This window comes from Aricia agestis, chromosome 5, assembly GCF_905147365.1.
Source record: "Aricia agestis chromosome 5, ilAriAges1.1, whole genome shotgun sequence".
NCBI classification, from domain to species: Eukaryota; Metazoa; Arthropoda; class Insecta; order Lepidoptera; family Lycaenidae; genus Aricia; species Aricia agestis.
The window spans coordinates 4025298-4052528 of NC_056410.1; the positions used below are offsets into that span (position 1 = coordinate 4025298).

The 27231-nt window shown below is 38.0% G+C and overlaps 2 protein-coding genes and 1 long non-coding RNA gene across 4 annotated transcripts in view; 1 reads left to right on the plus strand and 2 right to left on the minus strand.

The window, feature by feature from the left end:
• Positions 1 to 17873, minus strand: part of LOC121726746 (scavenger receptor class B member 1-like) — a 37749-nt gene extending 19876 nt beyond the window's left edge. Inside the window, exons 1-2 of the mRNA XM_042114221.1 lie at positions 17625 to 17873; positions 258 to 440 (exon numbers count right to left, since the gene is read on the minus strand). Coding sequence (XP_041970155.1) covers positions 258 to 423 — 166 coding nt within the window. The 5' untranslated portion in view covers positions 424 to 440; positions 17625 to 17873. The remainder of the gene's footprint in view (positions 1 to 257; positions 441 to 17624) is intronic.
• Positions 10480 to 26993, plus strand: LOC121726760. Its single transcript, XR_006035578.1, has 3 exons — positions 10480 to 10555; positions 12986 to 12987; positions 26983 to 26993. It is a non-coding gene; the product is annotated as an uncharacterized LOC121726760 (long non-coding RNA).
• LOC121726745 (scavenger receptor class B member 1-like) overlaps positions 18517 to 27231 on the minus strand; it is a 29801-nt gene continuing 21086 nt past the window's right edge. For both annotated transcript variants that reach the window (XM_042114220.1, XM_042114219.1), the window contains exons 5-12: positions 26359 to 26500; positions 24032 to 24235; positions 23174 to 23293; positions 22063 to 22186; positions 21028 to 21174; positions 19966 to 20087; positions 18975 to 19106; positions 18517 to 18719 (exon numbers count right to left, since the gene is read on the minus strand). In XM_042114220.1, coding sequence (XP_041970154.1) covers positions 18534 to 18719; positions 18975 to 19106; positions 19966 to 20087; positions 21028 to 21174; positions 22063 to 22186; positions 23174 to 23293; positions 24032 to 24235; positions 26359 to 26500 — 1177 coding nt within the window. In that variant the 3' untranslated portion in view covers positions 18517 to 18533. The remainder of the gene's footprint in view (positions 18720 to 18974; positions 19107 to 19965; positions 20088 to 21027; positions 21175 to 22062; positions 22187 to 23173; positions 23294 to 24031; positions 24236 to 26358; positions 26501 to 27231) is intronic.

Genomic DNA, 27231 nt, shown 5'->3' on the forward strand with positions numbered 1-27231 from the left:
CACACACTCTAATTTTATTTTTATGTATAAATATAAATATTAAATAGTAACAGCTTTATATTGAGTTCCAAACTATGTTTAAATTAAATTGGTAGTGAGTTTTTGGTGTAGCAACTGAATTATTGTTGCTAAAATATTTAAACGCTACAAAAGTTTTTTTTTTGTAACCAGTTAGTCGCCCAATAAGTTTTTAGTCGCCTCAAAAATAAATAAGTAGCCTTTAATTCAGTTTGATAAAAGGACCAAGAATAACTTACTGCAGGACGTGGACTTCCGCTGCACCAGGTTGGCCATGTGCCCGCGCTCGGGGGTGGACGTGCCCGAGTGGTCGGAGTGTATCAGCCTGTACGGGGACTCCTTGCCTTCGTCCGTCGTGTCGCACTTGATGCAGCCCGCCCCGCTCTCCGGCTCCTTCACGTACATTTTGTTTTTTTTCGATTCTGCAAAAGAAAACACGCAATTTTAAGGCAATATTTGGCACATTAACAATACTTATATTTTTTAAGTTCTGCAAAAAAGTCACCTCTTTATTCGTCTGCTATCTATACTCATTAAAGCATTGCTTTGGTACATTATCTTTTGGTCTATATTGTAGTAGTTTAAAATACCTATCATCATTAAACCATTTGTTCGTAAGTGACGCACACGGCTTTTTTTTTCGAAAGGGTCTAAGCTACTGGTCTGGTTAAGACCATGGTAGTTTAATCCCTAAGGTAGTCCGGTTGGGGTGACATACGCGTGTATGTTCTAATGTCAAAGTAATTGGTAGAGCTCTCTACGACAATGTCGCGGTCGCGGTCATGATTTAGGTGTGTTCCTATGCTATCCGCATGCGAACTCGAACCCGGGATCGAGCTCGGCACCGGATTTCGGTCGGTCTGTCTGTTTGTCGTTCGGGTCGTGTTAAGTCCTCGGGGAACGCACACGGCGGCGCGGGCGCGGGGTAAGAATCAGTTAACTATTTCTTCTATCATCTCATACCTTTAGATATAGAAGAAATTTGCATTGCGCACTTGATTTTGACTAGCTGCACCAGTATTATTTTCTCTATGACTATGACCAAATATTAATAAGAATAAGTTAGTGAAAACGAACAAGCAACCGAAAGAGGTTTGACAAATATTAAGTTATATTTATTTTTTTAGTAATTTCGCAAGTAAATGAGTTAAATCCAAGGTCCCAATAAAAAGTTTGCGTCAAGACGTGTACTTACCTTGTATTTACTCGTAGAAATGAGTACGTGAATATTATTGCAATTTTTTTGCATGAGCAGTCATTCTCAGTGGAGTTCAGTAAGGTGAACTACTTATATAGACATTCTAGATAAGTATATATGAAAAATAAATAATTGTTGTAAATGCCACACGAGCTCACAACTTAGGGTTCCGCTGAGTTTTACAAATTTTTTAACTTGATATAAAAATTGGAAAAAAGGGCATAATTTTTGGTCTGTTTGAGAAGAACACAGAAACTTCTTCTGTAGAAACTAAAATTGGATGTTGTCGACAAGACTTTAGACTTTAGAGCATAGATAACGTTTCAATGAACTATCAATAGTCAAAACAAGGCGCAGACAAGGACAGGACGATTGTGATAAAATATTAGTAAGGGCATGTTCAGATCGACGCGGGACAAACAATAGATAAAGAAGTTTAAATACAATCAATATGATATTATAAGCTTTAATATTATAAGATATAAAAAATATCAGGTTTACCGGAGGCCCAATATATACAATATAGGGAATAGGGTATATATACAATATACCCTATTCCCTTCCCTACCCTCCCCTATTACCCTATTCCCTCTTAAAAGGCCGGCAACGCGCCTGCAGCTCTTCTGATGCTACGAGTCCATGGGCGACGGAAGTTGCTTTCCATCAGGTGACCCGTTTGCTCGTTTGCCCCCTTATTTCATAAAAAAAAGGTTAGTAATAATAATCGTTAAAATCGAGTGTAGAACCAAGACTCCTTAAATAAAGATAAAAAAATGTAAGAACATATTACCTTTATTATAGGTAAGTCTATGAAATTGGACTCAACAACTATGTATTAACTACATACAACAAATTGTACAGTATACAGGGTATAACAAAAATAAGCGATAATACTTTAGGGTGTGTACGTGTTACTTGTAGATAGTTCACTGTGAAAGTAGCAGCGCTGAAAGACCATTTTTTTTTACTTTTGTATGGGGAAACTCGTGACGCTGGGGCCCTTGCCCATACAAAAGTGAAAAAAAAAATTCGTCTTTCAGCGCTGCTACTTTCACAGTCAACTCTCTACAAGGAACACGTACACACCCTAAAGTATTATCACTCATTTTTGTTACACACTGTATATTATATCAATCAAATTATTAATTTGTTGTTTCCCTAATCCCTATTGAGATAACTATAGTTTCTTTGCGTTCGTCTGTCATGTGGACACGTCCTAAGTTTTGATCCTGACCCGTGCCGTGCTACAGATACAAAGATGAACTATTATTATCTTTACAATGTTCTTGACTTTACCCTTCGGCACAATACAAAGTAAACAATTGTGAAAAATCCAACACTTGTAACCCTACCTATTGTAATGTTGATCATCTCATCAATGGCGGATCGACGTGGTTCGGTCGGGCTATCAATCAAATCTATCAATCCAAAGTTTATTGTCACATCACCACAAAATTGACTTGATATATTAAGCTAATAGCTATAACAAATTACGTATTTCCGCTATCTGCCTATATTTAATTTCTCTGATAGTACATATTGCGAAATTATCACGAAAGCCCCTGCTGTTTTGATTAGGGACGACATGAGATATATTTTGTGCTAGATAACTCTTCCGGGTAGCGGAGAAAAAAAAATGTTTCTAGCCGGGTCGTGATCTCAATTACGAGTATTAGTTTACACTTAATAGTAATTTCGCTTATCACTCTCAATAAATAGGCCTGTGAACGGGTGAGTAACCATGTTTCTATTTATATTATAATTATATAAATAATAAGTAAATACTTTTTTATTCACTAGCTGCAAAACGGTTACTCGCCGGTTTGAAAATATTCAGAAGTAGATGGAGAAAACAAAGTACCTGATTAATCGGTTGGAAAGTTTGACAATAGTAGATATAAAATAATAACGTGCTAAAATTTAGGAATGGAGAGGCGATTATTTTGTAAATCTATGATATTGTATAATGTATAGCCAGTAGGTACACACTGACCTACATTGTCTATGAACTGGCAATCATTAATTATACGTATTTGCTTCAATCGAGGGATATGGGTCAAATTTATAAGCAACTAGCTGTCCCGACAAAATTGATTTTGCCATATTAATTATTTCTAGTATCAATATAAAAAGTAGATAAAAACCTATGTACATACACAAAATTTCATTAAAATCGGCTGAGCCGTTTTGGAGGAGTTCGCGCTGACGGCGACCATTGTTTGTGCGACGGGACGGGACGGGACGTTGCCATACTTATTTAGTCACTTTAATAAAATAATAACATGCTCGAAATACTTTATATGCAAAAAGCAAAGCAACGTTTGCCGGGACCATAAAGTTAATATTCCTAACGGAATTCCTTTCTCAGGCCTTAGACTATCTGTATACAAAATTTCATTACAATCGGTTCGGTAGTTTTGGCGTGAAAGCGAGACAGACAGAGAGACAGACAGACAGAGATACTTTCGCATTTATAATATTAGTATAGATTAAACAAAACAGTACTTTATGTGTGCAGTGACGTAACTTTAAACCTATCAATGATAATTGATAAATAGTTTATGGGTCAAGTTGTGTAATTAGGGGGCTAAATAAGCCTTAAAATTTGGCATAAAATATAAAGTTTAATTTAAAAAAATTAAATATTATGTGCACACTGCACAGCTGTTTTGATTTAAGGGGTACCAGGGCTTTTGCCATTTTTTGTTGACATGGCGGACGAAGTCGCGGGCAACAGCTAGGGCAACATCAGCTACTTTATATGGCAAAGACACGTTTGCCGGGACAGCCAGTATGATATAAAGCCATAAGTTCAATGAATTTAGTATTTAGTATTTTCCTGACGTAATACTATTCAAATCTATACATCTATACATACATACATACATATATACATACATACATATATACATACATACATATATATACATACATACATTCATATAAATAAAATTGGAGTGTCTGTTGTAATGGCTTTTTGTGAAAAAAATCTAGCGCATAAAACTGGTTCTTTTTTATTTTAAAAAGTTAGAGGAGGTTTTTATCTTAAATAAATTCTTTACTTGAATGCTCTAAGTCAAGTTTAGAAGTTATAACGATTTTCTTATGAAGTATAGGTCAGATTAGTATGAAGCCAGAGAAAAAGTTTTTTTTTTCAAAAGAGAAAAAAATATTTGAAAGGTTTCAATTATTCTTTAAAAATACCGAAATAATTTTACACTTATTCGTTATCCTTAAGATTTTCTATACAGTATTGGCGTTTTTATCTACAACTTTAGGTTCATGAAAAGTGATCAGATCAACTACTTAACAAGATCCCATTTTCACTATTTGGGTAAGAAGGGGAAAATTTCTCTCTTTTTCGTTTTCTTTTTTTACTTATCACATTTTGCTGACGCGGACGAAGTCGCGGGCAACGGCTAGTTATATTATATAATATCAAACCAGGTAAATGATCACACATGGTGACAAATCGCTACCAGGCTATGTTTAGAATTAACCGTGATTAACATATTTGGGACCGTCGTCCCAAATAATTCCTTTATCATAATATACAGGGTGTAACAAAAATAAGTGATAATACGTTAGGGTGTGTACGTGTTCCTTGTAGAGAGCTCACTGTGAAAGTAGCAGCGCTGAAAGACGAAAATTTTTTTTTCACTTTTGTATGGGGAAACTCGTGACGCTCGGGCCCTTGCCCATACAAAAGTGAAAAAAAAATTTGATCTTTCAGCGCTGCTACTTTCACAGTGAACTCTCTACAAGAAACACGTACACGCCTTAAAGTATTATCACTTATTTTTGTTATACACTGTATTTGTATCGAGTTAAATTGTGTTGTTTTTATGATAATACTATTTTTGTAATAATGTTTTCTTAGTATTATTTATATTTTGTATTATCGTATCCAAATGACACAAGACTCAATTTACAATATTGATACTTTAAATTATTATAATTCATTCTTTAAACACAGGCTGTACCGAACCTCAACGCCAATCAGTTTGGCTTTCGGATAGGACGATCCACCATCGGGGCGGTAGATACGGCCCGGGGCGAAGTAGTTTTGGCAATATCCCTGGATATATCTAATGCCTTCAACAGCTCCTTGCCCTGGGCAACGATAAAGGAAGGGCTCCGGTATCATAAGGTGCCCAAGTACCTGAGAAGAATACTAATTGGAGATTATCTTTCGGTGCGATACATAGAGTACCCAACAAAAGAAGGCTGGAAAAGAATGGCAGTTGTGTGCGGTGTTCCACAGGGTTCTGCCGTAGGCCCTCACATGTGGAACATCGGAATTCGGATACTACTGGGTGTTACGCGTCGCCAACCTACGAGGAGTAGTGCTGCTGTGTTATGACACACTAGTAATTTGTCTCGGAGGTCGCCTTGGAGAAATCTCAGGCGATCTGTTTTCATGGCCTACGAAACGCGCCACCGACGGGAGCTGCCGTAATCGTAGGCGGTACAAGTATTGAGGTCAGTCAGTCCATGACCTACTTGAGTCTAGGGCTGGATAGCTGTGGTGGACTTTTAAAAAACACTTCCGCCATTTAACGGCGAAAGTCTCCAAGGCCACCGGCGGACTGGCGGGCCTTTTCCCGAATCTGGGGGGATGTCGGCGCCTGTACATGGGAGTAATCCGCTCCATGTGCATGTACGGTGTGCCGATATGGGCCGAGCGACTGACGACCTGGACCAAGAGGATCCTAACTGGGTTGCAACGGGCGATGGCAATAAGGCCGCGATAAGGGGATACCGCACCGTCTCTAAAATGCCGCGTGTGTCCTTGCCGGCAGTATCCCGTGGGATATTGAAGCCGAGTCACTAGCTGAAATATTTTGGCTATGCCAGGAAGAACGTGAGGAAGGACGGATCCCACCGCCAGACGAGATACGGCGATGGAGAAGAGAGGCACGGGCCGAGATTTAGACCTTTGGCTCGGTCGTCTGAGTGAGTCCCTAGTCAGCGTCGAGCTGCTAAGCGCGATTCGTCCCGTACTGAGGGAATGGGTGGACAGAGACATCGGTGCGTTGTCGTACCGTCTCACACAGGTACTGACCGGGCATGACTGCTTCGATCAGTATCCATGACATGGCCAGACGCGAGCAAAACACTGCCATCACTGCAGTGACGACCGGGATACGGCGCAACACACGTTGTTCAGGCAGGAGTCGGAGGCACTCGATCCTTGGAGAAGGCCAGGCCAGACATGGTCACGACATCCCGCTTTAGCAGGGGAGCTCGGGGAGTCGGTATGGGGCTGCCGTCGCTCATGACATCAAGTCCCAGGCCACGATGCACTAGGTGTTCAAGTGCATCGTCGCGCAGTAATGTGGAATGGTGTATCCACGAGTTGAGCCTGAAGATGCAGGGGTAACAAAAAATAATCATCAAAATCGGTTCATTAATGACGAAGATATCCGCGAACAAACATAATATAATTAGGCATTATAGGAGGAGGATTCTCAAATACGATACATTGGAGAATCCTGCTCCTGTTTTGAAGTCGGTTAAAAATATATTATTTACTAGATTACGCCCGCAACTCTGTTGCGCCAAAAATCGTTTATCGCGTGGGAATCGTACATTTTTCGGGATAAAAAGTTATCCTTTGTCCTTTCCCGGGAATCAAAGTATCTCCATAACAAATTTCAGCAAAATCGGTTCAGCGGTTTAGCCGTGAAGAGGTAATAGACAGACACACTTTCGCATTTATAATATTAGTATGGAAGTATGGATTAGTTTTGAATATTGCTACGTTCTTTTCGACTAAAGTTGCATTGAAGCTGTGTATAAGTTGCGGTTACATCAAATGATTGGCCTCGCTCGAGCCTTGAAGTCATCTGCTCGTGACAGTACATTTACATGCAAAAGCTATAAAACTTTATAAAATTGTGCAAGTTACTTAATGAGTGTATAAAAATATCAAGATCGAAGATAACTCGCTTGTTATGTGGAATTATTGAATGAACGTAGTACACCAATTATAGAAAACCGGACAAGTGCGTGTCGGGCCGTATAGGGTTCCGTAGTACCGCTAGTTTTTAAAAATGTTTGTATGGTCAATGAATGTACATTTATAACGTGTTTTACACTAGTGAACAAAATCATCTTTTTTTTTTTTTATGAAATAAGGGGGCAAACGAGCAAACGGGTCACCTGATGGAAAGCAACTTCCGTCGCCCATGGACACTCGCAGCATCAGAAGAGCTGCAAGTGCGTTGCCGGCCTTTTAAGAGGGAATAGGGTAATAGGGGAGGGTAGGGAAGGGAAGGGAAAAGTTGAGGGTAGGGAAGGGAATAGGGTAGGGGTTAGGGGATTGGGCCTCCGGTAAACTCACTCACTCGGCGAAACACAGCGCAAGCGCTGTTTCACGCCGGTTTTCTGTGAGAACGTGGTATTTATCCGGTCGAGCCGGCCCATTCGTGCCGAAGCATGGCTCTCCCACGTATATGTTCATCTCAGTTACTTTCAAAGGTATTTGAACGAAAAGTTCCTTTATACTTCGCCGAATACATTTTTTTTAGTTGATGGACTACCTATACCTCAATAACTTATGAAATCTTCATAGCCGCGATAGTTTTCCTTTAAAATTATACTCCCGTGAATTTTTTCACATGTCCAGAATCAACCGTTTAGCTGGTATAAGGGGGGGGGGGGATACTGGACTTTAACGATTTTTCTACTATAAAACTTTTTATTTCACAAACAGATCCCTAAATCGGAAAATGATCTATCGATACTTATAATATTTTTTTGAAACCTATCCAACGACACGCCACACGATGGGGTGGACGCGAAAAAAAATTCATCCCCGCTTGAAGTAGGTATAGGAAAGCGCGGAAGGTACCATAAAAAAATATTTTTTTAAGATTTCATGTACCATTTTGTCGGCATCATTAATATGTGCATTCATGTCAAATTACAGCTTTGTAGGTCCTATATAGTCTCTGAGCAAAACCGCGGACAGACGGACAGACGGGCAGACAGACCGACGGACAGACCGAAACTATAAGGGTTCCTTGTTGACTACGGAACTCTAAAAACAGTAAGTATATTACTGATTTAAACAGTATTAGTACCTGGATGACCGAGCTTTGCTCGGTATAGCAAACACTCATTGACTTCGTGTTACTTAATAAAACACGAATAAAGACATTTTCTTAAAATGATTCCTAGCTAGATCGATTTATCGCCCCCGAAACCCCCTATATACTAAATTTCATGAAAATCGTTGGAGCCGATTCCAAGATTCCAATTATATATATATATATATATATATTTGGATTGGATTTTCAATTGTGTTAGTCGCGCTAAAACTCGAAAACGGCTGAACGGATTGGACTGATTTTAGTCTTAAAATATTCGTAGAAGTGACACGAAGTTCACCGGGACAGCTAGTAATAACAATAAAAATAAAATAAACGCCGCTATAACAACAATAGAAATAAAATAAAATTAATATTTAAGGAGGGCTCCCAATTTGCATTAAAAAAACAATTTTTGTTCTATATCGGTACGGAAACCTTCATGCGCGAGTTTAATTTGCACTTAGCCGATTTTTTATTATGAGCATAATCTTGAGAGCTTATACAGCATAAAGCTTCGGCCAAACCTACACAACCAAAGCGACTGCGAAGCGGGAACGTAGATTATATTCCCATTCTGCTGACGTGAACGACCCGCGTTGTTGAATAGTACCGCCACAGTATTACAATATTATCCCTATGGAATATTGCAGTAATACTGTGATACCGCTTCGCAGTCGCTTTGGTCGCGTAGGTTTGACCGAAGCTTAATACTTTAATAAACTATAGATTTACAAATTACGATACACATTTTTATAGCCGACGTTACGGCTCCGCCCGCGTAATAAGGAATTATAATACATAATTTGATACCTTTTAGAGTATAAAGAGAAATCTATGTGATTTAAAGAGAAAACAATAAAGACTGACTGATTATAATAACATTTTCTTTATTTTGCCCTCAAAATATGAGCCTTGTAAGGAAGTTACGGTTTCGGTTTCGGCCGAAATAGACACCGCTGCCGAAATTCGTTTTCGGTTTCGGTTTCGGTTTCGGTCGGACACTATAGGTAGGTACTTGTGAACGTTACGAGTGGTAATTTAAAATACTTAAAGCGATAATCGAAGTGACCCGGATCCAAAATATATCAACCTAGCAATTGCTGTCGTGATCTCTATTACGTATTTATTATAAATGATAACTTCTGTCCACCTCTGCACCCGTGAAGAAGTAATACCAACTCACAAGCTTAAAGGAGGGGGGCCGGGGGGGTAAGCTTTCTTTAAGAAACTTTTTGCATCTCTTCTTCTATCATTTCTATCATCCCTGCTGGGCCTAGCATTCACCTGCGTTCCGCTTCCGCTCATAGGGTTGCTAACTTTCTCTCTCTCTCTCTCTATATATATATATATATATATATATATATATATATATATATATATATATATATATATATATATATATATATATATATATATATATATATATATATATATATATATATATATATATATATATATATATATATATATATAGGTAACAGATCCGAGAAATCAAGACAACGGAGTCTTAGGCACATATAATGGTCACAGCACACATATCAACTAGGAAAGGGATCGTCACCGTATCGCCTTCGCCTCGCCGTCAACCAGGCGTCAACCTAACGTATGCACGTATTAACAGAGCGTATCGTAGCGCCTGTACCTCAACTCGGCTACGGCTAGGCGACGCGACGCCTCGCTTACGGCTCCCCGACCGCTGTCCCCTTCCGAGGCGAGGCGATTACGTTACGGTTCCGCTTTGTGTGCGGTTGCAATAGGAAGTAAGGAGTTTCATACAAAACAAGCTCCAGGCGATACGGTGCCGATCTTTTTCCGAGTTGATATGTGTGCTGTGACCGTATATCAATAGTATAAACAGTCTGCTCTTGCGGGCTCCACACTTGCGGCCCGAAAGCCCGCGAAGGCCGCGAGCCGCGAGTGTGGAGGGTTTCGCGGCTTTCCCCGTCCGGTGTCGGTTTTTTGGCCCGCGACATTTTGATAAGCACACTATGTCAGAGCAGCAGCAACAGTGCTTCAACGTCCATTTTACTCAAATGCGCGAATGTAAATGCAAAGATTGCGAGTGTAGAGGGCCGTATTCATCCGCGTCGTGTTCTTAGCGCGTAGCGCGTAGTCGCGGGCCAAAAAACCGACACCGGACGGGGTAAGCCGCAAAGTGCGAACGCGAAGCCGCGAAACCCTCCACACTCGCGGTTCACGGCCTACGCGGGCTTTCGCGCCGCGAGCGTGGAGCCCGCTTTAAGTATCAGCAGCAGACTATTTATACGGCCCTAAGTAATACCTTTTTTACCCTTTGGGTATGGAACCCTAAAAACTATATTTAGATCTAACGAACTTCTCAAGTGAGACTGCTCGTCGCCGTTGCAACACGCGCAGCCGGTTCTCTTGTTTACCTTAATTTATATTGTGCTATTTAGACTTTAGTATAATTAATTGTAACTAATATTTATTCATAAACGATGTGTCAGATTAGTTTATTATGCATATTGCATAAAGTATTTTTTAATGGACATGTTAGCTACCGATTCACAAAAATTATGCACCTCTAGACTCAAAACAGTGATTAAATTCGTGTCTATTATAGCATGTTATTAAAATTATTGCATAAATAAACTGTAAGTATACTTGCAAATATAATATACCAAAGGAAAATTAATAAACAGATACACAGTGTGTTAGTGTAAACACCGTTATCCTCGAAACCATCAAATGAGCCCGTCAAAATGAACAACTTTTTCTATGAGAACAAAGCTGGGAACTCAAAAAATCCGTCTTCATACCCGTACAAATTGCCGATCCGGGCCATTTGTATGGGTATGAAGACGGAGAGCATTCGCTTCTAATGTAACGTTAGTGACGTTACAGAGTCGAGTGTTACATCAGAGAGAGAGGAGAGCCGAGCATTACAATGCGCACCCTGTATTGATACAGTGTGTAATAGCTTGATACAACTTGTAATATCAATGCGCTGGAATGCTCAAAGTCGAATGTTACATTACACGCGAACGCTCGTCAGTCAGGGAGGTAGTATTGTAATGTACCTAATGCTCAAAGACGAATCTAAAATGTTAAATTACACGTGAATGCTCGTCGATCAGGGAGGTAGTAATGTAATGCTCAAAGACGAATCTAAAATGTATTACACGTGAATGCTCGCGGTGAGGGAGCACCATATTATCTGAGGCACGGCCGCGCCGCGCGCGACAATGCCCCAGCCAAGTATTTAAATGTAGTTGGGGACTACAACTGAGATACAATAAGTAAATGAACTACAAATGACGACTTTAATGTTATTTATAATATTTTATCATCACTTGTAAACGCAAAAAATAAAGATAGTTTAGTAATAAATAGAAAGTATTTTATAATAACTTTAATCGATAAAGTACTCAGGGCCTAATGTAGATTTAATTTCACAACATTCATTTATCGTGTCACCTGTGTCATTAGAAGCATTCATTTTAATTTAAATATTTAATAAACACGTGTAACATAATAGATAGATATATTTAACCTCCTTTTTTGGAAGACGGTTAAAAATAGCCACATATTGTATTAGGGCGTAGCTATTAGTTTTATTAACAGCAATGCGCTAAAATATATAATTAGTAAAGTAATGTTAATACGTCAGTATTAACATTACTTTACTAATTATATCAAAGATAGTTTACACATCTCAATTCCTCGCAAGTTGGAAAACAGTTGTGGAGTTTTCCTCAATGATTCGATAAGCTATAAATGCTATATCCATACTAATATTATAAATGCGAAAGTGTGTCTGTCTGTCTGTTACCTCTTCACGCTCAAACCGCTAAACCGATTTTGCTGAAATTTGGCATGGAGATACTTTGAGTCCCGGGAAAGGACATAGTATACTTTTTATCCCGAAAAATGTACGGTTCCCGCGCGTTAAACGAATTTTGGCGCAACAGAGTTGCGGGCATCATCTAGTTAGAAATACGTAACTGTACGATCTCTAAGCTATGCTACAGGGTTTTTTATTACCAAAATCAATAGACAAAAATACACAAATAAATCGGTAAAATAGGAAAATAGTGAATAGGAAAAGGCCAAGCCACAATAATATATTAAGATTTAAGGTGACGCCATGATAATTTGGATGTAGCGATATCGATATTTCTCAGCAATGACCAAAGCTAAGAAATTAAAGTTAATTGTCAGTATTCATCATGTTTTTGTCTTTGAATTACTCATAGCATAACACGATTGGTCAACTTTTATAACACAAAATAATCAATCAAAAAGACCTATGTAAAAAGGGATTCCTATTTTGCCAACAGAGGAGAGTGATTTAAGCTTCCAAAATTTGTACAGACATAAATTGGTTCAAGCATACACTTTAATTTGTCCATAGCTTGGCCTCTTATAGAAAACAAGTAATCTAAAACATATCCAACACGGTTTTTTACTTTAACGCGGCGTCACCTTAACTAGCTAAAAGCCAGCTTCGTGAGGGCTCGCGTCGTTTTTCTGCGTGGGGCAGTTTTTTAATAGTAACCAAACCTTAAATAACCGAGATTTAACACGTCTACATAATATAAATAAAAATTGCTAAGTTAAAACACAAATCAATAGGCCTTATAGTTTTTCCGTAAAGTGTACCACAAAAGTGCTCAGGTTGTCGGAGTATACAATGTAGGATTAATCTCAGATGTAGTTAGCAAAGTTGGGCTAACTCTAGTTAGAGCGTGTGCGATGTAGTAAGCAGCTTGGCTCAACTTTGATGTTTTTTTTATAATATCTATGGGTGCTTCACACCACGTCAGTCTGGCCCCGTGGTTAGTTCCTGAAGGACTTATGTTACGGGTACCACACAATGGAAATATATTTAATACTTTTATACTATATATAATATATTTAAGATTTGTATTATAATATGATACACATATTTAATACACATCCATGACCCAGGAACTTAGAAGACTTTTTGTTCCGTCGGCGGGATTCAAACCCGCAACCCCCGGCTTGAGCTACCAACAGCCCACCAACTGAGCTACAGAGGTCGTCAGATTTTACTTGATAATATTTTTGTTCCTCAAAATCTTTTACGTATTTTGTAACATTATAACGCATTGCTTCATATCCATACTAATTACTAAGTAATATTACGAATGTGAAAGTGTGTTTAACTGTCTGTCTGTCACGCTTAAACCATAGATTACCATAGACTTCGATGAAATTTGGTATGGAGATACTTTAAGTCCTGGGAAAGGACATAGGATACTTTTGATCCCGGTAAAATGTACGGGTTCGTGCGCGATTTACGAATTTTGGCGCAACGGAGTTGCCGGCGTCATCTATATTCTATGATATTATAATATTTATTTAAAAAAATTGTATTATAATAGTCACGTGTGACTTGTGACCTCTTTGTGAAATGCCAGCTAATTGTTTACAAAGAGAGAGCATTAGAGCATAGGCTAACATGTGAGTGAAGTAGATAGTACATAGTGTGTAGGTACGTTTTGTCGAAGGTTCATAGATTAGAACGCGGAAAACAAAGTATATGTATACTTATATTTAAAGAAGAAATGTTTTTGTAAATAATATGTTTTGGGTCTTTCGCTGGTTCACACCACAGATTTTCGAACCGCGGTTCCAAACAGCGAAGAATTGTTTTTGAATTACCCGATTCATACCGCGGTTCGAAACAGAGAAGTTTTTTTTTTTTAATTAGTGGATTCGAACCGCAGTGTAAATATTTCTATTATACATATTCCTTTAAGTACAGTATACCTATTCATTTAAGTACAGTAACATATTTAATTAAGAAATAAAAAATATTAATTTTAAGTCTTAAGACCAAACTAAAAATATGCGAGATGGGCGCTAAATATATTACCGAATTAAAAGAATAGGTAACATCATTAAAGAGATTATAAGCGGGTGAAATAACCATTGGCCATTGCCTGAAAAAACCAGGGTTTAAAGTTAACTTCATAATGAATTTTTTACTCCTTACTTTGTTTTTTGCCTGACTGTGAAAATAGCATCGTTGAAAGAGTATCTTCTTTTCTAACTTTTGTATGGGCAAAGTCATGACGCCGGGCGGATTGCCCATACAAATCACACAAAAAAGCTCTTTCAACGCTGCTACTGTCACAGTGAACTCTACATAATTATTAAGGGACACATGTGGAATGTGTATGTGTCCCTTATGTAGGTAACTAAACCCTAAAGTAGATATTATCATAATATTTTATCACTGTGTTTTGTTACATTCTGTATAATGTGGGTGAAATAATACGTATAACTCTATTATGATAAGTACTCACATGCGGTTTTGCTCCATAGTTTTACTCCAAATCCAGTAATAATTACTGTGTGGACCGTAAAACTCACAGCTCGAAGGCTCGCATCGAGCCGGCTCGATGGATTTAAATTATATCGATTTAGAATAAAACTATGGAGCAATGCTGAATGTGTGGACGAAATCTCGAGCCGCGGGTTTTTGCTCGACGTTATTGCTCGATCGAGCAAAACCGTATGTGAGTACTTCGCATTATAGGCTACAGCACTCAGCCTATACACAAATTGTTTTATCTAGATTTTAAGTACGTGTGTACTATGTATAGTACCTAATAATATGGTACTGGCCTACTGGCTTTATTATATTGATCAAGTCAGAGGTTGTAAACATTTTTATGCAACGAATATCGAAACATTATTGAACTTTATTATATTAAATTAAAGACGAACACCCAAAAAAGCCCAAGCTCCGGCACAAAAGTAAGGTATCTCAGTTTTTTGTATACTTTATTAGTAAAAGAAATGTATGTGTTATTTCCGTAAAAAGTGGCTTAAGTAAAAAAAATGCTATTTTATTATTTTCAGGCGTACCTAACAATTTTAGTTTAAATTGCTTTTATGAAATGTTTTAAACAATCACTAAACCTACAAAGACACTTACTTTTTCCTTTTAGGAATAAAGATAGGTACTACAAATTCTGTATGTTAAAAGTAATTTACATTGAACTCTCTACAAGGAACACGTACACACCCTAAAGTATTATCACTTATTTTTCTTACACCCTGTATCATGGGCACCGGCAGGAGGGTGGTGCACTTGCACCCCTTGGAAATCTCGGGATCAACAGGAATTATTGAAATAAAAAGCAGTATGTTGAAAGCTGTACAAAGATAGTTCGTAATGTTTCGGCACTAAAATATGTATAATATATTCTGTTGACGTAAATAGAGTCACTGTTATTCGTAAAAAGAAAAGAAAAAAAACTAAAATCTGCACCCCTTGGAAATTATTTCTGTCGGCGCCCATGCCCTGTATACTTATTTTCACTAAATCTTGTCATTCTGTTTATTTTCCCTATGTACTTACATAAAAAAGATCGGTATAATAATATAATAATAAAACAAGTAATCTTATGCTTAATGGGGATGACTCATATTAGTCATATTGTATGTGATTTTATTGAAAAATAAAGATTTATTATTATTATAATTATGTATATTAGAAACATAATTCATTACTATTTTATAACATTTTGGAGTCGATATGTTCAATGTAATGTAATTTTCAATTAGCGGCTGAAAACATCTAAAAGCATTTTTTTTTCTATCTTAGCCACATACTGCGGCAAACACGCCTATGAAAAAATGTTACACATAAAATACACAAAATAACTGAGATACATTTCTTCTGCGCCGGGCCTTGGGTAATTTTCTTTTATTATCACTTTGTTTGCATTGCCTACATTTTGTACACCCATATTAATAATAATAATTGTAAATTTTTGTACAGATATGAGAGAAAAAAAATACTATTTTTTGGAAAGTTATTGTAGTCTTAGTGGATTACGAATATATTGGAGTTATGACTTATTTTATCCAGAATAGTACCTATAGTGCTCCAGCGGAATACCGAAGTAGTTAGTTTGTTCGAAAGAACTTTACGGCACTTCAGTGGGGCCGAAAAGTTCTTTTAAAATTAACAAACTAAACTAAAAATATCTCATCACTATATCAAATAGTTTTAATAGCTCTATGAGTGGCTTTAAATGGTATAAAATGTTTTATTAATCTCCAATTTCTGCACTATCCAGACTATAGATTGAATCCTCCACCCAATAAAGCTCACCGTAAACATAACAATATTTTACAAGACACGATTTTCAACATTGTTTCCAACACTTGCGACATCGCCGTGTTAATATTTGTATCTAAAATATGCACATAATACTATGTAAATTAATTCATATAATTTAAAATTTAAAATAATTTCTAGTCGCACCAAAGATTGCTAACGACTACTAATGCTTGGTCTTTGAACTAAAAACCTTGGCAACATTCACTTTATAGTATTTAGGACCTTTAAAATAGTAGAAGTTAGTTTTATAGCTTTAATTGCAGTCTGGTATAAAAACTGCATCCCGCATTTATAGGTAAAGTATGTGTAACGAGGCTGGGGGTTCAGTAGATGACAGCATTAAGTAGGTACATGATTCGAATCAAGCAAATCGGAGGTAAAAAAAAACATGTAAGGGCCTACGAGTGTTTCATTGATTCATGTAATATGAAAGGTTTATTGAAATGCAATAAGTTACTATATGGTAGGCGTACTTAGGTTATTTTGGTTTGACAAAATTTTGCTAATCATAATCTACAATAGTGATTATTATTTTATTAAAAAATTGAAGGGTTCTTTATTATCAAAATATCAAGAAATTATCTAAAAATATTAAAAAGTTTTTTGAGACGCAGCGTATTTTGGGGCAGGGGCTTTAAATATAGGGGCCTACAATGCAAATTAAAAATAATATAAAATATTTAATATCGTCTTTGGATAAGTAATATTATTGTTATTAGACCTCATTAACTAGGATTATTCTATAAACCATTTATTCCGTTAAAAATATTGTACAAAACATTAACTAAACATAACAGGTATTTTTAACATCTTGCTTATATAAAAAAATATTTACGAGCTTTAAAGCTATAAAGCTGTATTATTTATAAAGCTTTAGATAATGAAGTCCTAAATTCTAGATTTTGGACCAAGGAATCACGTAAGGACCAATATAATAATATGATACCCTATATCAACAAAAAAATTTAAAAATTAATTATGAATTAAATATTTTTTAGTTTTATAGCGAATATTTTTTGTATGGTTTATTAAATTAACAGAGCTCGACTTTTATTTTACATTCCCTATTTTTTATATTATTTCAGCAGCTGTATCATACAAACCTGATTTTTACCTGAAGTATCATAAAATATGTATAGCTACGTCGGTATTTACGTAAATATTGTGCTTAGTAAATAATACTCACCGGCTTGATTCACAAATCACAATTAAAATGTTAGTAATAAATAATAATTCATGAACGTTCACTGCACAAGTCGTAGTGTTGGGCGCTCGCGCGATGCGCACGCCGGCCGCCACTTACGAAATAATATAGTTTAACCTTCTTGGATCGAGCGAGCCATTCATCTGTCAATTGTCCTCCGTGGCCTCCTACTTCTATCTCGCCGTATACGTCCCTAACTCTGATAAGAATCACCAATTAGCGCAATGGTGATCGGTGCCTCCTAGCGGAGAAATGCGTGCAGTGCCTCGGTGGTGCGTTTGTTTTGGTGGAATATTGCGCGAGCCTTGACCGAGGTCGCCGTGACATCTGCAGTCGCAGTCGAGGCTTACGAGTTGCAACATTTTAGGAATGCATTAACCTACTAGATTTGTAATACTTCGAGTATAGTAAACACTATCAAAGCAAAGACAATTTTTAGATGTTAAAACTTTTATACTTACTTGAAAATGTTTTTCCGAAGAAAAAATATTTACAAAAAAAATCACATTCCACACTTTTTGTCAAAATTTTTATTTTTAAATTTTTAAACAGCACCTGTTTTACCCGTGGCTCAAAAACAACTGAAGAATGTGACCGTTCTGGGCTTTTATCTGTCAAATCGAAGGTTTTTCGAACTACCTTCAATTTCTACCCGCAATTTATTTTGATCTTAATTATTTTCCTTCGTAACCATGTGTTTTAGAAAAAAATGCCTTTAAATCATGATTGCGTCCACACCGGCCTGCGCAAGAGTTGCGAACACGTACCTATTATCCGCCAGATTAGCAACCGGCAAGGTTTTCCTTGACATTCGTTTACAAGTCACTCAAGGTGTAACGAACGATTTTCGGGTTAAGGACTAATAAAAAGACGCTCCGTATTAAATATAATTTATTTTCTTAGCGACTTAAAAACCTGTTTGGTGCCTATACTAATTTTCTTCCTGTCAGTCTGTTTGAGCAGAAGGTAGCAGCCACCGAGGAGGAGGACGGTCGCAAGGAGGTTAGATACGATCGGCAGACCGATGACCACGAAGTAAAGGAAGTTCGTGATGTAAGATGGCAGCTCCTCCTGACTCTGGAAAAGGACATTGAGTAAACATTAATAATAATTACATAGGTACAGTAAAATTTTCGGTTTATCAAAATAAAATAATAACAAATAATGTTTTATTTTTGTAGGTAAAAAATCAATAGTAGCTTGAATTGGGTTTTACCTACGATTATATACACACCTACATATTAGTTTCCTATATTGCTTGAAAATAACTGACTTTTTGGAAGTCGGGTAAAAATATTAACAAAACATGATGAGAAGATGAAAAAGACTTACAAACTCAAACCACACGAGCGGCAGCACCAAGTTGGCGAACTTGTTGAACTTCCAGGAGTACAGGTCGGTGATGTCGTGTACCCACAGGTTGCACTGCACCCTCACTCTCAGGTGCAGGGGGATACCAGTCAACTGGACATATAAACGGTCAGTTCACAACGAAAATAATTAAAATCATGTATAAGGTTAATCAGAGTAAGTTCGGACTTCGGATACAGAGTAAGTCCGGATAATTCAAGTCGACGCTAAATTAAATATTTTGTTCGCCTGGTACTACAGTTGGCGGTTGCAGTGCAGTATGGCGTATAATATATATGCATCCTGGCGCGAGGCAAAAAAAAAACACTAATTTAGTGATAAGCTGCATTATCCAGACTTAGGTACCCTATCCGAACTTACCCTGATTAACGATACATACTAATATTATAAATGCGAAAATATATATTTTAAATTTATACACAAATTTAATACACATCCATGACCCAAGAACTTTGAAAACTTTTTGTTCCGTCGGCGGGATTCGAACCCGCGACCCCCGACTTGAGCTACCAACAGCCTTTAACGCCTCCGTGGTCTAGTGGTATAGAGTGCGGCTCTTGTCTCGGAGGTCGTGGGTTCGATTCCCGCGTTGGAAACATGTTATTTCCAAGTTTGGTTAGGACAATGCAGGCTGATCACCTGATTGTCTGACAAGTAAGATGATCCATGCGTCGGATGGGCATGTAAAAAGTCGGTCCTGCGCCTGATCTTTCGCCGGTCGTGTCGGTCTACCGTCCCACTGGGTGAGAGTAAAGGAATTGAGAGTGTTTCAATGAAACCGGCCACCGTCACCGCAACCGGTGTGGGAGCTATTATTATTATTACCAACAGCCCACCAACTGAGCCACAGAGGTCTTTACGGAGTTACCAATAAAACTTTTTAATCGATTTTCCCAAAAATCGATTATAGATAAATATGTCGAGATAGAGTAGACAGTAGTACAATAATCACCGGTTCAATATCGTAGTAGCCGAGCGAGTGTCTCTCGGAGTCCGGCGTGAGCCCCGTCACGTAGAGGTCGGGCGTGATGTTGGCGCCGTTGAAGTGCGGCAGAGAGAGCACCATGGGAAACCCTGGAATATGATTGTTGTTTGTAAGTTGGACCTCTTGGAACCTGGGTGTATATAGCGGGCCCACTGAGTGGGCCTATTGACGAGACCTATCAGGCAGAGTTCTAGCGGTTCCGCAAAATATTACGTAACTAAAATAAAAAAATATGTGTGGCTCTCGGGGACTGCCGCGGTACAGCATAGCATTTTTATGCAACCTTTGCAATAATTATAATTCGCATAGTACGTCGCCGTGCCGAATTCTGCCGACTTAAAACGACGTTAGACGATGCACAACTTACAAAGCCGCACCGCGTGCAGGTCGGAATGTGGGGTGTTAGCTTTATTTTCGTTACGCAATTTCTTGATTCAGTCGTCGCGCTCAAATCCCGCAATAAAGGCTATGCAATAGCATAAATATACATTTAAATGACATATTATTTTGGACCAAGATGTGTTTAAAATAAAAATGTTGATGATTAAGGAAGTATTTAAATGTTATTATTTTGAATGAAGATTATTAATTGCTTGGGGTTTCTTTAAATAGTTCCTGGACCGAGATGCATGATAACAAAATCACACGTATGCTTATACTGATACGAGTTGTGTTTACAACTTCGTCCGGTCGCTAGATATAGGAAAAAAATCGGCCATTCACATACCGTTCCTAGTTTTTGTATTGATCCATCTTTCGCTAAAGTGGATAGGCTATTATTATGTAAAGCATTTATTAAACAAGGTTTGTATGCGTCCCTCATACAGAGTTCACTGTGAAAGTAGCAGCGCTGAGAGAGCAAATATTTTTTTTTGTGATTTGTATGGGCAAGCGGCCGAGCGTTATGAATTTTCCCATAAAAAAGTAGAAAATAAAGTAACTCTTTCAGCGCTGCCACTTTCACAGCAAACTCTGTAATACAAGCCCTAAAGTATTATCACTTAGCTTTGTTACACCTTGTTAAAGTACCTGTGTAACATTTGGAACCATCCTTGATTCCGGAAGGCAGCAGCAGCTCGTCGTTCTGACAACCCTCAGGTACGTCCACTTTATTGTCGAACGCAGTCTTTGAAAAGTTGTACCGGTAGAGAGTGAGGCTGCCCTCTTTGCGCTCCTCTGAAAAAAGTTATATGAGAAGTAGTAATTTAATTACGTATTCAAATAACACGAATTTAAAACATCAATTTTTTACCAAAGTATGACAAAACCAAAATAAAAGATAATGCTTTTGGAACTTTATGTATGCTTTCTTCTATCGTAGCGCCTAAATTGTGGCCGAAAGGCATATTCCTTTAGGTGCAGCCGTAAGGATTTAGGCGCTTATGATTATAAATGAAGGTTCTGGAATATACGTGTACTTCATATTTTTTATGTCAATATCTTGATTAAGTTAAGTAATGTTTAATGTCTCTGATGCGGCCGTTGTACGATTTAAGTTTAAAATGTGAGCTGTCATCAGCTTCCTAATTTGATGGACCAGCCTCAGGGACCTAAGATCTAGTATAGCCCAGGGCAGAGATGTCGAACCTTTTCGTATCAACGTGCCCTTTTATGAAGAAGTCATAAACGTACCATTCACATTTGTTTGTGATTCGGTGCATATTTCAAAATTTGCCTAATTGTAGTGGTTGCCTGTGGTGGTCACCACTAAGCAGAGGTGGATCTATAACATTCATTGTTTGTAAAATAAATATTTCGGTACTAGTTTTGGGACCAGTGGCGTGCTCAAAATTTTATGTCGCGTGGCACTGGTGGCACTATGCCATTGGTTCACCATCCCTGCCCTAGTATACAAGTGGCAAGCGATTATCGTAAACGCTAACAAAATGTATGCGATTTGACATAAGTCGTCGCTTCCCTAGCGAATACTAATGTCAAATCCCCATGCATTTTGTGGCGTTGGCGTTTACGATAATCGCTTGCCACGTCTTGTCTAGGCCCTTTGTCTATATTATACTCCGTGTTATCGGGTTATCGTGTAGTCTTTAAATATTATCTACGTACCATCGAAAACCAGTGGCATCAGTCTACATATGGACTTGCTAAAGAATAGCGGCACGTCTGTTTTCTTCAAGTAATGAGGAAACAGAATTCCTTCCGTAGCGTTGATAGCGTTGTCCAAGCAAGTCTGAAATAAACAAGAGCGATATGAATAATGAGCAAATTGTTTAAATGTTTACTTGGTACGATTTGGAACTTGATATACTAATAGCTAGTTAACCTAACATGATCGAGTGTATTTAGGAACCCTACATTTCTTAAGGGCACTTAAGATTTAGGGAGTATACTGTAAGGCAAGTATCACCCGGACCGGTGGTAGGCATCATGTAGACGTTCAGAGAATATTTCATTATTTTTTTATTTTGAATAAAACAATTGAGTTTGAGTTTTTTGCAAAGGGCAACGCCTTCCCCTGAAAAGTGTAGTGTAACACGGGCTGATACAGGGTATAACAAATCTAAGTGATAATATTTTAGAGTGTGTTGACTATTGTGTTCCTCATATAGAGTTCACTGTAAAAGTAGCAGCGCTGAAAGAGCAAATTGTTTGTGATTTGTATGGGAAAATGCATAACACTGGGGCGCTTGCCCATACAAATCACAAAAAATTGCTCTTTCAGCGCTGCTACTTTCAGTCTTTCACAGCGAACTCTATCTCCCCATACACACCCTAAAGTATTATCACTTAGTTGTGTTACACCTGTGTATTTTATCATCAGCTGTTCACTCTCGACTTACTATTAATATTTTTGGTTTCATGAAATCCCCTTTTTTTATGAAATAAGGGGGCAAACGAGCAAACGGGTCACCTGATGGAAAGCAACTTCCGTCGCCCATGGACACTCGCAGCATCAGAAGAGCTACAGGTGCGTTGCCGGCCTTTTAAGAGGGAATAGGGTAATAGGGGAGGGAAGGGAATAGGGGAGGGAAGGAAATAGGGTAGGGGATTGGGCCTCCGGTAAACTCACTCACTCGGCGAAACACAGCGCAAGCGCTGTTTCACGCCGGTTTTCTGTGAGAACGTGGTATTTATCCGGTCGAGCCGGCCCATTCGTGCCGAAGCATGGCTCTCCCACGTATAAAAAATTTGAAAAGATACGATATCGTATACTCACGTCCATGTCGTACCCGGTGAGCTGCGGCAGGTCCTCGTAGTCGTATATCCTGAAGAAGTTCTCGTGGCCCCAGCGCGGCCCTATCTTCACGGTCACTTGATTTTGCATCAGCTCGTATGTCTGAAAATAACAATTTCGTACATTTTTAACATGTCGAAAAGATGAAAAACAATTGAAATAAGTTATGTCGGTGTTACTTTTATTTTTCCAAGCTTCTTGATCGAGAATGTCCTTAGCTATTGTTCATCATCATCAGCCTAACACTACAGCAGAACTTAGGTTTAGAATTTTAGATCTAGTTGGAGTTTTTCATCGTGTTTTTTTTTTTAAATTCATCTCCGAGCATTATTCACTCTGCTTACATTATACATTATAATTTCAACTGAGTTGAAGAACACAATTAGAAGATATTTACTCATTTTTTTTACCTGCTTATTAATATACAGGGTGTAACTAAACTAAGTGTTAATACTTTACGGTGTGTACGTGTTCCTTGTAGAGAGTTCACTGTGAAAGTCGCAGCGCTGAAAGAGCAATTTTTTTCACTTTTCTATGGGCAAGCGCCCCAGCGTCACGAGTTTCCCCATACAAAAGTGAAAAAAAAATTGGTCTTTCAGCGCTGCTACTTTCACAGTGCACTCTCTACGAAGTACGAGGAACATGTACACACTCTGAAGTATTATCACTTAGTTTTGTTACACCCTGACGTAGTTATATCTCACACACATAAAACGCACAGTTTTTTTATTTCAAATCTTTACATTTCAGGGCCTAAAGCCTCCATTTATGCAAAAAAACGGCAATTTTTTTACTGTTAGTTATTGTGTTCTTCCAGTTTTCACTCACATCTTCAATTACCTTATTCAAGAATCCCATATTGGTAGAATTGACGCTGCCAGGAGCGAAGTTCTTGGTGCCCTCCATCAGGGACTCGCGGTAGTCCCACAGCACCTGGTGGATCGTCCGTTTCACGAAGAAGTTGTTGGGGTACAACTTTAAAAGCATCTTGAAACCCATTCGCCGGAAGTAGTTCTCACTTCCGGACAGCATTGATGTGAGGCCCTGAAGAGTAAAAATATAATCTTAGCGGCCCCCTAGGCGAGCAATTTAATTGCGCATTATCACGTATTGTTTAATATTATTGACCGTTTAGACTTTTAGAGTTAATTATTGAACATCGCGCGCCTTAAATCTAATTGTCAAATAAACTGTTCAATAAGATTGAAGCGTGATATTGACAATATAATTGATAGTCTAGGGGCCGGCTTTCTAAATACCTACTATGTGGTGCATCGCATTAGTTATGGATGCCCCAGTATTTGTGAATAAAAGCGAGGATTTCCGAAGGATCACTTAACTTTAATTTTAAATGTCTTTTTTTTTTAATGAAACAAGGGGGCAAACGAGCAAACGGGTCACCCGATGGAAAGCAAGTTCCGTCGCCCATGGACACTCGCGGCATCAGAAGAGCTGCAAGTGCGCTGCCGGCCCTTCAAGAGGGAATAGGGTAACAGGGGAGGGTAGGGAAGGGAAGGGAAGGGAATAGTTGAGGGTAGGGAAGGGAATAGGGTAGGGGTAAGGGGATTAGGCCTCCGGTTGTCATACATTTTCCATATTCCGTAGAAATTTTCATTTGATCAAAGTTAACTTCATTGAGTTAATTATATTCAATAAGTTAAAAATTAATTTCATTAAGGGTGGGTTGTACCAGAGGCGTGGTTAAAGTTAAGGTTATGGTTATAGTTAAGGCTAACTTTAACATTAACTTTGACAGATGACAGCTGGTCCGACAAGGCTATAAATGAACGTGGGCGGGGGCGCTGCTGGTCAAAAATGGCGTTTTTGTATGATGACAGCGTTAGTTCCTTTTTTGCCACATTCATGTAAAGCCTTGTCGAGCTCAAGGTTATGGTTAAATATGGCGTCCATTTTTGACTTTAACCAAAGATTTTACATTTTGCATTGTAGTTATAATTAAAGTTACAGTTATAGTTAAAGTAAGTTAGTTCAACCCACCCTTAGACACATTTAATTAGTGGTTAAATGCGTCTTAATGAAATTAGGTTTTTATTTCTACCAGATAATTCCGTTGCGCCAAAATTTGTGTATAGCGCGGGAACCGTATTTTCCTATGTCCTGTAGGTGGAGAAGCAACAGACAATATAGAGAGTATAGACCAATAGACAGGCAGACAATTTCGCATTTATAAAATTAGTATTATATTATTATCAATAATCATAATCATCAGCATCACCTATAATGTCACCATTTCAAGGGGCTCGGTTCTCTTATCGACGTATAGAGTCAATCTTTTCTATGACAAATGAGATAATATACCACACATGTAAATAAATTACACAATATATTACAATCACATAACATATTGAAGGCGCAAACTAGTGGCCTTGTAGTAGTGTTAAGTACAGTTACATTCAGTACAACCTCATGAATCATAATATTATCCTTGACTGATCATTGAGTTATGACTTATGACCCGATGAGCCCGTGCAGGTGCCGATAATTTTTAATGCTTTTTTTCAGTTACAATGTCTTTCTAAATAAAATAAAAAAATTAACAATAAATAACAATACCGAACTTGTATCTAATTTGGCGCTTGTATCTAAGTTGTCCCAAACGCTATATTCGCAGTTAGCGGTTCTATGCTAATGACATAATTACATACATACATATTTTCCACGAACCCCGGCCCCCGCGTACGCTCAGAAAACGCACACGTCTGAACGCGCCTTCATCTATATAAACTTTTCTACATTTTCATTCGTAAATCTCTGTCAGGGAGCTCTAGATCATTTTTTTTCATTTTGATAAGACAAACAACATTTTTATCTACGAAAAATCTGGAAAGTGGTAGCTAACAGAGATAGAAAGGATTTCATACTTTCATTTGATGGTCATTGACTATAAGCTATTCGTGCGATTTGATTTCCGCTAGGTATATTAACTTTATGGTCACATCAGATTCAGCTTTACAATAATATTTAGATGTTGCCCGTATGTGCGTGCGCGCAGAATTAACAGCTCGCACTTTACAAATACACAATATTTTTAATTCAGACTACTAATCATAATCCATACTCCATGCAGTCCATGCAGTCCATGCAGTCCACATCCACATGACAAATAAACACACAAAATAAATAATTGTTTAAATTCGACTACTCACCAGTAAAGCGGAGTTAGGTAATATCACAGTGTCATTCAGGCCATACTCGCTGAGTTCGGGATAGAATATGAGTTCTCTCTGCGGCCGGTACGTCAGAGTGTCGTTTGGTGTGAATCTTATGTTGGTGAAAACAACGTGCTCCCTGAAAACAGGTAATAAATACTTTAAAGGTCAATTATTTAAATGTGACCAAATGATTGGTCTTAATTGTTAGCTAGAAGGCAGGTTTCATTTTGTATGACAAGAAAAACCATGCCAAGAATAAATTAACTGTATTGATAAAACGTGAACTGCGGAATGAACTAATACGGACTACTTGTATATTTTTTGAGCCAACCCTGGTTTGATCATTTATTCGTTCCGTAAGCTGATCATAAAAGAACCAAAATGTTTCGAGTATATTCCCTTCAGGGACGAATTTGATGCAATGCCGGAAATGAATGCCGCAAGAGGTAGCTAAGTACCTATTTGTATAAACAAATATAACGTAAAAATACTTTTACTTTTTCCTTGTTTATAAATTCGGTTGCAGGCGGCGGTTAGCGACCTCAGTTACATTGAACTTGACCTGAACGGGCCATTTTTTGTCCACTCACTTGTTGCAAGGCTGTTTAAATATTATAGAATAAAGACCGACCCGGAAAATGTGAGAACTGAGAGTATCTGTGCTGACTGCTGAGACCTGAGGGTGTTTCATTCGTTACTCTAGGAACACTTGTGTGGAAAGATATTGTGCTTGAGGTCGAATACGCTCTAGCCTGTCGAAAAGGTAAGGTTCACCTGTGCATGTTAGCCAAAACATCCTGCATTCACTGGAAACATGACCAGCCTTTCCTCCCAAATACAACCAATTTTACAAATTACAATCAAAAA